Source organism: Coregonus lavaretus (assembly GCF_964263955.1).
Source record: "Coregonus lavaretus genome assembly, contig: HAP1_SCAFFOLD_9367, whole genome shotgun sequence".
In the NCBI taxonomy this organism is placed as follows: domain Eukaryota; kingdom Metazoa; phylum Chordata; class Actinopteri; order Salmoniformes; family Salmonidae; genus Coregonus; species Coregonus lavaretus.
Window position 1 is genome coordinate 1 of NW_028165540.1, and position 12,306 is coordinate 12,306.

Sequence of the window (12,306 nt, forward strand, 5' to 3'; positions counted from 1 at the left end):
ATCCTTGGGCCTAAAAACACCCATGCCAATATATCCTCGGGCCTAACAACACCCATTCCAATATATCCTCCGGCCTGACAACACCCGTGGCAATATATCCTTGGGCCTAACAACATCCATGCCAATATATCCTGGGGCCTAACAACATCCGTGCCATTATATCCTCCAAACACCGGCTTCTCTGGCATTATCAATTAAAAAGCACATTCACACACACACACACACACACACACACACACACACACACACACACACACACACACACACACACACACACACACACACACACACACACACACACACACACACACAGCCACTCACACACATACACACACACACACACACACACACACACACACACACACACACACACACACACACACACACAATTATATTTGGGTGTTTGAATAAATATAAGTGAATACTGCCACTTGGTGAAGGTTATCTTATTGAAAGCCACATTCACAGGTTCCTCATTGTATCATTAATCATTATAAAGTATACATTGTAACTTGTGTACATTAAAACAGAGCAACAGGCTAGTCAATACAGGCATTTGAAACCCCTGAGATTTCACACAATTAAATTACACATTTAAATTAAACACAGACTTGTTCATTAGAAAACTCTTGGGTATGTTGTGGTGGTGTGTCACTACAATTGCTTTACGGGAACCTGGTTCAATTATGTTTGTAGTATTGTAGTGTAGCTAGTCACTGAATGGCTCTGAATTCACTAACAGAGTCTGTGTCTGGGGGTTACTAACACTGGAGTATATAACAGAGTATGGGGTTACTAACACTGGAGTATATAACAGAGTATGGGGTTACTAACACTGGAGTATATAACAGAGTCTAGGGGTTACTAACACTGGAGTATATAACAGAGTCTGGGGGGTTACTAACACTGGAGTATATAACAGAGTCTGGGGGGTTACTAACACTGGAGTATATAACAGAGTCTGGGGGGTTACTAACACTGGAGTATATAACAGAGTCTGGGGGGTTACTAACACTGGAGTATATAACAGAGTCTGGGGGGTTACTAACACTGGAGTATATAACAGAGTCTGGGGGGTTACTAACACTGGATTATATAACAGAGTCTGGGGGGTTACTAACACTGGAGTATATAACAGAGTCTGGGGGGTTACTAACACTGGAGTATATAACAGAGTCTGGGGGGTTACTAACACTGGAGTATATAACAGAGTCTGGGGGGTTACTAACACTGGAGTATATAACAGAGTCTGGGGGGTTACTAACACTGGAGTATATAACAGAGTCTGGGGGGTTACTAACACTGGAGTATATAACAGAGTCTGGGGGGTTACTAACATCAGTGTCTTTACTGAAGGAGACAGTAGCATAGTGTAGACAGGATGGATCTCTTGGGAAGTTGACAGTAGTGTAGTGGAGACAGGATGGATCTCTGGGAAAGTTGACAGTAGCATAGCTCACAGTCTCTGGAGCCTCTGTAGATGGACCAACATTGGAGTAGATGTCATCTGGACAAGGATTGGTTGTTGTGGTGATGTCACAGGATGTATCTAGGTTCTGATTGGCTGGGGTGGGGTAGATGGGGTGGAAGGCAGTCCTTTTGGAGTTAACAGATTCTGAGGATTGTAAAGAGGACATGTAATATATATGTAATCACTGTGTGTGTCTGTGTTTGTGTGTGTGTGTGTGTTTGGTTTTACTATCATTGTGGCTAGCTTTGCACTTAACTGGCTAACAGTAGCTACTAAGGGTAAGTTATAACCTACATTTATTTTTGTTTTGTTTTTACCAGAGTCGTTCAAGGGAATTCGGGACATGGGTGACTAGTTAATGTTAGCTTGGCTCTCTCTGTGTGTTTCGTGCCGTGGGAGGAGGGGTTGGTTCATTGGCAGATAGCAATGGCTAGCTAGTATGCTAACTATTCTAGCTAACTAACTGGCTGAATAAGTTGACGACGTACTCACTCAAACTGTCAAAACTAACCCAAAACTTTACACAACGTTAGACACGGATACGAATGATCTGTTTGGCGTGTTAACACACTGGTGGTTTGTTGTAACTGAGTATTGGTATTAAACCGTGTTATTGGAGGCTGGCATGCTAGTTGGCTATGGCGTCATAGGATTCGGTGCCCTGGGCGGTTTTCACAGAAGAATACTGTACCAAGTTAGCTAGCTGAATAAACTAAGTTAGAGTCTATACCTAGAAAACATTGAACCACTGTAGTTTACAACAATTATAATTTCTACAGTGGAAGTTGGGAGAGTTATATTTGAGTGTTTCAGTGAAACATAAGTGAGGGAGGCCCCGCTCTCTCGCTTTCCCAGATGTTTAGTTCATTTCATTCCGATCTCCTTTGCATTATTGTAGCCTTTTTCTGTAGCCTGTCAACTATGTGTCTGTCTATCCCTGTTCTCTCCTCTCTGCACAGGCCATACAAACACTTCACACCGCGTGTCTGCTGCCACTCTAATCTGGTGGTCCCTGCGTGCACGACCCACGTGGAGTTCCAGGTCTCCGGCAGCCTCTGGAACTGCCGTTCTGCGGCCAACAAGGCAGAGTTCATCTCAGCCTATGCTACCCTCCAGTCCCTCGACTTCTTGGCGCTGACGGAAACATGGATTACCACAGAAAGCACTGCTACTGCTACTGCTCTTTCCTCGTCCGACCAAATGTTCTCGCATACCCCGAGAGCATCTGGTCAGCGCGGCGGTGGCACAGGAATCCTCATCTCTCCCAAGTGGACATTCTCTATTTTTCCCCTGACCCATCTGTCTATCTCCTCATTTGAATTCCATGCTGTCACAGTCACTAGCCCATTCAAGCTTAACATCCTTGACATTTATCGCCGTCCAGGTTCCCTTGGAGAGTTAATCAATGAGCTTGACGCCTTGATGAGTTCCTTTCCTGAGGATGGCTCACCCCTCACAGTTCTGGGTGACTTTAACCTCTCTACGTCTGCCTTTGACTCATTTCTCTCTGCCTCCTTCTTTCCACTTCTTTCCTCTTTTGACATCACCCTCTCACCGTCCCCCCCTTCTCACAAGGCAGGCAATACACTTGACCTCATCTTTACTAGATGCTGTTCTTCTACTAATCTCACTGCAACTCCCCTCCAAGGCTCCAACCACTACTTTGTATCCTTTTTCTCTCGCTCTCCTCCAACACTACTCACTCTGCCCCTCTCAGATGGTAATGTGCCGTCGCAACCTTCGCACTCTCTCTCCCGCTACTCTCTCCTCTTCCATCCTATCATCTCTTCCCTCTGCTAAATCCTTCTCCCTCCGATCTCCTGATTCTGCCTCCTCAACCCTCCTCTCCTCCCTTTCTGCATCTTTGACTCTCTATGTCCCCTATCCTCCCGGCCGGCTCAGTCCTCCCCTCCTGCTCCGTGGCTTGACGACTCATTGCGAGCTCACAGAAGAGGGCTCTGGGCAGCCGAGCGGAAATGGAGGAAAACTAGACTCCTTGCGGACCTGTCATCTTTTCACTCCCTCCTCTCTACATTCTCTTCCTCTGTTTCCGCTGCTAAAGCCACTTTCTACCACTCTAAATTTCAAGCCTCTGCCTCTAACCCTAGGAAGCTCTTTGCCACCTTCTCCTCCCTGCTGAATCCTCCTCCTCCTCCCCCTCCCTCCTCCCTCTATGTGGATGACTTCGTCAACCGTTTTGAAAAGAGGGTTGACGACATCCGATCCTCATTTATTAAGTCAAATGACACCGCTGGTCCTGCTCACACTGCCCTACCCTATGCTTTGAATTCTTTCTCCCCTCTCTCTCCAGATGAAATCTTGCGACTTGTGATGGCCGGCCACCCAACAACATGCCCGCTTGACCCTATCCCCTCTTCTCTTCTCCAGACCATTTCCGGAGACCTTCTCCCTTACCTCACCTCGCTCATCAACTCATCCTTGACCGCTGGCCATGTCCCTTCCGTCTTCAAAAAACCTATACTCGATCCCTCCGATGTCAACAACTACAGACCAGTATACCTTCTTTATTTTCTCTCCAAAACTCTTGAGCGTGCCGTCTCTAGCCAACTCTCCTGCTATCTCTCTCAGAATGACCTTCTTGATCCAAACCAGTCAGGTTTCAAGACTGGTCATTCAACTGAGACTGCTCTTCTCTGTGTCACGGAGGCTCTCCGCACTGCTAAAGCTAACTCTCTCTCCTCTGCTCTTATCCTTCTAGACCTATCTGCTGCCTTTGATACTGTGAACCATCAGATACTCTTCTCCACCCTCTCTGAGTTGGGCATCTCCGGCGCGGCTCACTCTTGGATTGCGTCCTACCTGACAGGTCGCTCCTACCAGGTGGCGTGGCGAGAATCTCTCTCCGCACCACGTGCTCTCACCACTGGTGTCCCCCAGGGCTCAGTTCTAGGCCCTCTCCTATTCTCTCTATACGCCAAGTCACTTGGCTCTGTCATATCCTCACATGGTCTCTCCTATCATTGCTACGCAGATGACACACAATTAATTTTAACTTCTGATAACCAGGTGGCGAATCGCATCTCTGCATGTCTGGCAGACATATCAGTGTGGATGTCGGATCACCACCTCAAGCTGAACCTCGACAAGACGGAGCTGCTCTTCCTCCCGGGGAAAGACTGCCCGCTCCATGATCTCACCATCACGGTTGACAACTCCATTGTGTCCTCCTCCCAGAGTGCAAAGAACCTTGGCGTGACCCTGGACAACACCCTGTCATTCTCCGCTAACATCAAAGCGGTGACCCGATCCTGCAGGTTCATGCTCTACAACATTCGCAGAGTATGACCCTACCTTACACAGAAAGCATCACAGGTCCTAATCCAGGCACTTGTCATCTCCCGTCTGGATTACTGCAACTCGCTTTTGGCTGGGCTCCCTGCCTGTGCCATTAAACCCCTACAACTTATCCAGAACGCTCAGCCCGTCTGGTGTTCAACCTTCCCAAGTTCTCTCATGTCACCCCGCTCCTCCGCACACTCCACTGGCTTCCAGTTGAGGCTTGCATCTACTACAAGACCATGGTGCTTGCCTACGGAGCTGTGAGGGGAACGGCACCTCCTTACCTTCAGGCTCTGATCAGTCCCTACACCCAAACGTGGGCACTACATTCATCCACCTCTGGCCTGCTAGCTCCCCTACCTCTACGGAAGCACAGGTCCCGCTCAGCCCAGTCAAAGCTATTCGCTGCTCTGGCACCCCAATGGTGGAACAAGCTCCCCCACGACGCCAGGACAGCAGAGTCACTGACCACCTTCCGGAGATACTTGAAACCCTACCTCTTTAAGGAATACCTGGAATAGTATAAAAGCAATCCTTCTTCCCCCACCCCCCATAAAAAATTAAATAAAATAAAAAGTGGTTGTCCCACTGGCTATCATAAGTTGAATGCAACAATTTGTAAGTCGCTCTGGATAAGAGCGTCTGCTAAATGATGTAAATGTAAAATGACCAGAAGTCCTCACAAGGATAGTAAAACTTGGAAAATTCAGACAAGTGGGGACATGTCACTGAAAAAGGCAATTTTAGGATTAGGGGTTAAGTTTAGGGTTTGAATTAGGGTTAAAATGTGGGTTAGGTTTAGGGTTAGGGGTTTGGGGTAAGGTTAGTGTTAGGTTCAGGGTTAGGGTTAGAATTAGGGTTAGTGTTACAATTAGGGTTAGGGGTTAGTGTTAGGTTTAGGTTTAGGGTTAGGGGTTTGGGGTATATTTAAGGTTAGAGTTAAGTTTAGGTTTAGGGTTAAAATAGGATTTTGAATGGGAATCAGTTGTTTGGTCCCCACAAGGATAGTTAAACAACATGTGTGTGTCTCACCAGTAGTTATCTTTGTTCTGGTCCTTTGTCTGATGAATATGATGAGAATGAGGGCAAACACACACACCACCATCCCCAGACCTGTCCCCATATACACCAGTACACCTGGAGAACACACAGTAACACATTAGTAACACACACACCACCATCCCCAGACCTGACCCCATATACACCAGTACACCTGGAGAACACACAGTAACACACATACACAAAAACACACACAGGTTTCTTACCAGTGGATGAATCGGTTTTCATTGCTTCTGTTGGGGTTGCTATTGTTAATGGTTCTTCGCTCACTGCTTTCTCTGAATCAAGACAGAGATGAGAGAGAGAGAGAGAGAGAGAGAGAGAGAGAGAGAGAGAGAGAGAGAGAGAGAGAGAGAGAGAGAGAGAGAGAATCAGGTGTGTAGTGCTAGGGTAAAAATGTGCACCCCTCGGGGTCCCCAGGACCAATAATTAGTACCACTGGTTTAGAGGTTACCTGTTGTTATGACTACCGATGTCCTGCTGACTATGAAAGGTGGGCGGAGACTGGACCTAGGGATGTCAGGCTGAATAGGCGGAGCTGAAAAGAAAAGTATAAATGATGTTCTGTGTAAGACTGTGTTGTTAGAACAGGGAAGCTGAACAGGAAGTTATGTTAGTAGTAACAGCTGAACAGGAAGTGATGTGTGTAACAGCCACAGTGTGACACTGAGTAATAGATAACATTCTGCTCCTTAATAAGAATGATGTGCTGCTAAATACTAATACTGAATATTACTGTTTCTCTTCAGTACTAATACTATTACTAATGTGTGTTAAACTAAAGACAATATAGCTCTAGTACTGAGAGAGAGAGAGAGAGATAATGCATGCAGAGAAGAATTAGGCAGATATAATGTTTACTCTACAGGTGTTTAGAGGTGTTTAGATCAGTGCCTGATCACTGATTACTTTCTGAATGGACTGTATACCCTGGTATCTGGATGCTGGGCAGCATATAATGCAGATGTACTGTCTCAATCTATGTCTAGAGCAGTGTATCTTAATCCTGGTCCTGGGGACCCAAAGGGGTGATCATTTAGTTTTAGCCTCAGCACTACACACCGGATCCCACTAATAAAGGTTTTGTGTGTAGTGCCAGGGTCCAATAATGAGTACCACTGGTTTAGAGGTTACCTGTTGTTATGACTACCGTTGTCCTGCTGACTATGACAGGGGGGCGGGGACTGGTCCTGGTGATGTCAGGCTGAATAGGCGGAGCTGAAAATAAAAATATAAATGATGTTCTGTTCTGTGTAAGACTGATGTAAGACTGTATTGTTAGAACAGGGAAGCTGAACAGGAAGTGATGTGTGTAATAGCCACAGTGTGACACTGAGTTATAGACAACATTCTGCTCCTTAATAAGAATGATGTGCAGCTAAATACTAATACTGAATATTACTGTTTCTCTTCAGTACTAATACTATTACTAATGTGTGTTATACTAAAGACAATAGAGTTCTAGTACTGAAGAGAAACAAGATGGTGAAATTCAATTCCTCTGTAAATACAACAACATGAAACACGTACCATCCAGGACTGTGAGAAGCACTTCATGAGACGTGTCTATGAAGAATCTATCCACTCCACACCAGTAGGTCCCAGAGTCTGACATCTTCAGGCTCTTGATGGTAACAGTGAAGTCTCCATCTCCTATGTCATCTATACTGTATCTCCCTCTCTCAATATAGTTCTTGCTGTCCTCAGTTTGAACCAGAATATCTGAACCAGTGCAGGTGTCCTCGCAGAAGTATTTTATGTTACTCTTTGCGAATTTATGTGAGCATTTGATTTCCACCTGTCCTCCTAAAAGTCCAGTCACTGCCAAACCCTCTGACTCAGCTGGACACAGAGCTGTCACATGAAAACATGAGAAATAGTCCAGTTCATATTAAAACCTGTCACCCCAACACTTCATAATATGTTATGAATACATAAAACACACACTAGAGTACCTACAGTATGTAATTAAACTGTAATACAACTGAGTGAACTCACCTAACAGAAGGGTAACCGTGGTGATGAATTCTTTCTCCATGCTGTTCTACCCCAACTCTCTCTCTCTCTTTCTCCCACTTTCTCCCCCTTCTTCTCTCTCGCTCTCTCTCTCTCTCTCTCTCTCTCTCTCTCTCTCTCTCTCTCTCTCTCTCTCTCTCTCTCTCTCTCTCTCTCCAGTTCCAGTATTCTATATTTCTTCTTGTTTTCCGGGTGACTGTTCAGCTTCCTCTTTCTCTCTCTCTGTCCAACCTCTTTCAGCATGTCTACAATGATGAGTACTACTTCCCCATATCTCTCTCTCTCTCTCTCTCTCTCTCTCTCTCTCTCTCTCTCTCTCACACACACACACATTCTCACTTACTCTCTCTCTCTGCCTCTCTCACCCTCCTTCCCCACCCTACCATACCTCCTTGCCCACCCTACCATACCTCCTTGCCCACCCTACCATACCTCCTTGCCCACCCTACCATACCTCCTTGCCCACCCTACCATACCTCCTTGCCCGTCCAAATTAAATATTGAAATATTGATCATTTATTTGACAGAAACGCGCGCCGATAGAAGGACGCATCAATCTCAGTTAAAGCATCCGAGCGAGCGAAACAGCGCCCCTCTGTCTCTGTATGTGTAGACCATGTATCTAATGCTGTCTGGTCATAAAGAGTATGGCATGTTCATACTATTTCTGTCCAGACAGCATCAGATACATGGACTACATATAGTAAGAAAGAGGGTCGCTGTTTCGCTGTCTAGGATGCTTTCTCTGGTCAGAGAGTTTCAGTAGAGAGGAAGAGGCGAAGCGAGAGGGCTCACTCGCTCCAGAATCTGTCCAAAATTAGCCCAATGCGTTTCTATGGACAGAATAAGCAGAACTAATCTTGTCGCCTGCTTTCCCGCCATTGGGACAACAACTCGCATTGTTAGGGTGGAGACATGAGTATCTCCTCATTATATACAGATCTCTGGTTTCAGCCACTTGTGAATTAGGAAGGAAAGTTGGAGGATGCACAGTGTAGTGTTCGGATGCTGCCTCCCCTAAAGTAAATTGATATTTTGCCAAAATTATATAATTACTCCCGTCTAAGTAAAATCATTCAAAATACTTTACCAGAGAGCTTGACTTAGCCACAGAGGACCATTAGCTACTATTTGGGAAGCCAGCAATTTGGGCATCTCCAATAGGCTATCTCTGAGTTCCATGTGCTAATTTCTTTAGCCGCCAATGGATCACGGTGTATCAATGCGTCCATATGGCAAAGGCTGGTGTTCTTTCATTAGTTTCATTCCACCAAAATATGCATATAAAAACAATCATAACTTGCTTGCAGATAGGTAGAAATTGTAGGATAAATTGTAAGCTTCCCCAAACTTGAAAGTCATGAGCTGCCTATGGTTTTTATTACAGCACCATTAACAACATGTGGACGTCCCGGGAAAAACACGCGCCAGCCTATAGAAATGGCTGTCCAACTGATTCGTTCTGGAGCCGGACCTGCACGTCACTTTATCAATCTAACACACTAACAGCGCCCCCTATTAGCTCATTGAAGTTACTGCGTTACAGACATGATTTGTGGAGATTAGAATAGAATAGCAGAGGAGATTTTCAAGAAGTTTTATTAGTTTGGTTTATATGACTTTAACTTTGATTCATATTTTGACTCTGCTATAAACAGTGACCTAATTGGTGGACAACTATTGATTCTGCTATAAACAGTGATCTATACTGATCAAAAATATAAATGCAACATGCAACAATTTCAAAGAGTTACAGTTCATATATGGAAATCAGTGAATTGAAATAAATTCATTAGGCCCTAATCTATGGATTTAACATGCTTATCTATGGACAAGGCTCAACAATATCCTAGACCTCTATTAGACAGGGTTAGGATTAAAACACAGGCTCAACAATATCCTAGACCTCTATTAGACAGGGTTAGGATTAAAACACAGGCTTAACAATATCCTAGACCTCTATTAGACAGGGTTAGGATTAAAACACAGGCTCAACAATATCCTAGACCTCTATTAGACAGGGTTAGGATTAAAACACAGGCTCAACAATATCCTAGACCTCTATTAGACAGGGTTATGATTAACTATGTCATACTCTATAAATGGTTTATAAACATTCATAGTGTGTTGTGTAACATTTGACAATTCACCCTACAGTGGGAGTTGTTATGTCAACATTACACCATTCGTAGAGCATGACATACGGTTATAGATGATTTGTGAAGCATTTATGTAGTGCTTATGAAGCCTTTATGTAGTGATTCGGAAGCATTTATATGTGCTATATAAATCCTTTATTAGTGGTACTTTGTTTAAAGAGGGACAGGATTAACCAATGAAACACAGAGATAAAGTGCCTACCTGGTGTAACGATTAGTTACCGGAGTGTAACTCCAGTTCCATGAGTGGAGCGGAGCCCCATAGGGGAGCTCTGCTCCTATTGGTTTACCCACTGCCCTAAGGCAGCATCAGCCTGAGACAAAATTATGCACACACCTGCAGCCAATAGGAGTACAGGTGTCCCTATAAGAGGGGATGCCTCCCCTCAATCAGCCTCCCGAGATATTTATCTTCAGTGAGACTAGAGAGGGTCGGCAGGGCCTTAAGTCCTATGGGGCTCCGCTCCACTCATAGAACTGGAGTTACACTCCGGTAACTAATCGTTCTATATCGTGGAGCTCCGCCCCATAGGGGAGCTCTGCTCCTATTGGTTTAAGGCGGAGCGTAGCGCTCCAAAATGTACTCCCTGCCGAGCCCAACACTTCCCATCAAAATGAAAAGGTCAGGCCTAGCAATGGCTTCAACCAATTCCCGCAGTACTGCAACCACTGTACCCATACAGGCGTCACAATATACCGCGTCATCGGTTAAAGACCCGCCCCACCTAGTCCAATGGCAACACCAATGACTAGTGGGCAGATCACCAGAATAGAAGCCATACTAATCTGAACTAGCAGATAGATGGTGCCTCAATATCCTGTGAAAATACTACCGACCACTAATGGAATGACACAAAGTGTCACTCTACATTGTGTACACAGTAGGCCGCCTCACTCAATCAATGGAACCCCAGAGATTAGTGGGCAGATACCATGATGGAAACCTGTCTCCACAGTCCTGCTTTCCTCTCCTTCTAGCTCAAGGTCTCCCCTCAGCTACACTGAGTACAGACCGAGCCAAAGAGTTAGAAGACATATCCAAGAGATAGAAACGGATAAATGGAGACGGCGTTGACCATGACGCCGCTCTACAGATATCCTCTACCCCTGTTCCTCTGAAAAGGGCAGTAGAAGCTGCCACTCCACGAGTGGAGTGAGCTCTGATACCCTGAGGCAATTGTCGCCCCGCTGCCTCATAAGCTGTCTCAATGCCTTCACAAAGCCAATGAGACAAGCGCTGTTTTGAAAGTGGTCTACCTAGTGCAGCCGCACCGTGACACACAAACAGCTGAGGCGATGACCTAATCGCTGCTGTGCGCTCAATGTAACATGCCAAAGCGCGCACTGGGCACAAGCAATGAAGCCTTTCCTCACTCCTCTCCCTATGAGGAGGGGGAGAAAAAGCCCACAACTCCACGGTCTGTGACCTATATGAGCTCTTAATAACCTTCGGCACAAAAGCCGGGTTAGGACGTAACACCGCTCTGCTCAGATCGCCATTAATGGCAAGGCAGTCGGGTCTCGTCGAAAGAGCACACAAATCACTGACACGCTTAGCAGTAGTCAAAGCGAGCAACAGTGCCGTCTTCATAGACAGCATCTTGAGGGGTATTTGATTCAATGGCTCAAACGGCGACTTACATAGCGCCTCGAGTACCAAAGCCAAATCCCACTGGGGCAGCGTGGCTCTAGGCGTTGGCCTAAGCCGCTACGTTCCCAATAAGAAACGTTTCACTAGAGGGTGGCTGAAAACATTAGTTCTGCCAAACCCCTCGTGACCAGCTGAAATCGCCGCTGCAAACACCTTAATGGTGGCGGGCGATCTCTGCTTATCAAACATAAACTGTAGGAAAGAGAGCACACTCTCAACCTGACAGTTCATGGGGTCCACACCTTCTGTGATACACCATCGTGAAAAAACGTTCCATCTGCTGGCATACATCCTAGAAGTGGAACTGGCCCGTGCACCCTGTATGGTTCTGATCACTGCATCAGACAACCCACGGCGCCTCAACCTGTCCCATTCAGGAACCAAGCCTTCATTGGTTGGCCGATTATGGGCAACTGCCCCATCGAGCCTCCCGCCTGAGTCAACGCGTCCCGTCGATGTGGAATTGGCCAAGGTGGCGCAATCAACATCTGACTCATCTCCGCAAACCATGGAGCCCCTGGTCGATCAGGGGCTATCAATATCATTGACAGCCCTCCTGATCTCACCCTGGCTAGCAGTGGGAGAATGCAAGACAGCGGAGGGAATGCATACAGAAGAACTCTCTGCCACGGGTGGTGCGCGAATGCGTC

At 45.9% G+C, this 12,306-nt stretch overlaps 1 protein-coding gene across 1 annotated transcript; it reads right to left on the reverse strand.

Annotated features, from left to right (window-relative positions):
* Nucleotides 1-430: 430 nt before the first annotated feature.
* LOC311115740 (uncharacterized protein) lies at nt 431-8,009 on the reverse strand. The gene is made up of 7 exons (XM_084190888.1): nt 7,829-8,009; nt 7,361-7,684; nt 6,965-7,048; nt 6,285-6,368; nt 6,037-6,108; nt 5,804-5,908; nt 431-1,615 (listed from the first exon to the last, which is right to left on the reverse strand). The coding sequence occupies exons 1-7, from the start codon at nt 7,866-7,868 to the stop codon at nt 1,092-1,094; spliced, it is 1,233 nt and encodes a 410-aa protein (XP_084047014.1). The 5' UTR covers nt 7,869-8,009; the 3' UTR covers nt 431-1,091.
* Between the last annotated feature and the right edge of the window lie 4,297 nt (nt 8,010-12,306).

What these genes read in the sequence shown, in the direction of transcription:
- LOC311115740 (XM_084190888.1), bottom strand. Translation starts at nt 7,868, where the DNA reads ATGGAGAAAGAATTCATCACCACGGTTACCCTTCTGTTAG. An exon ending in GCTTCTCACAGTCCTGGATG is followed by an intron (nt 7,049 to 7,360) that starts GTACGTGTTTCA and finishes TTTTATTTTCAG; the next exon opens with CTCCGCCTATTCAGCCTGAC. An exon ending in GAAAACCGATTCATCCACTG is followed by an intron (nt 5,909 to 6,036) that starts GTAAGAAACCTG and finishes TGTGTTCTCCAG; the next exon opens with GTGTACTGGTGTATATGGGG.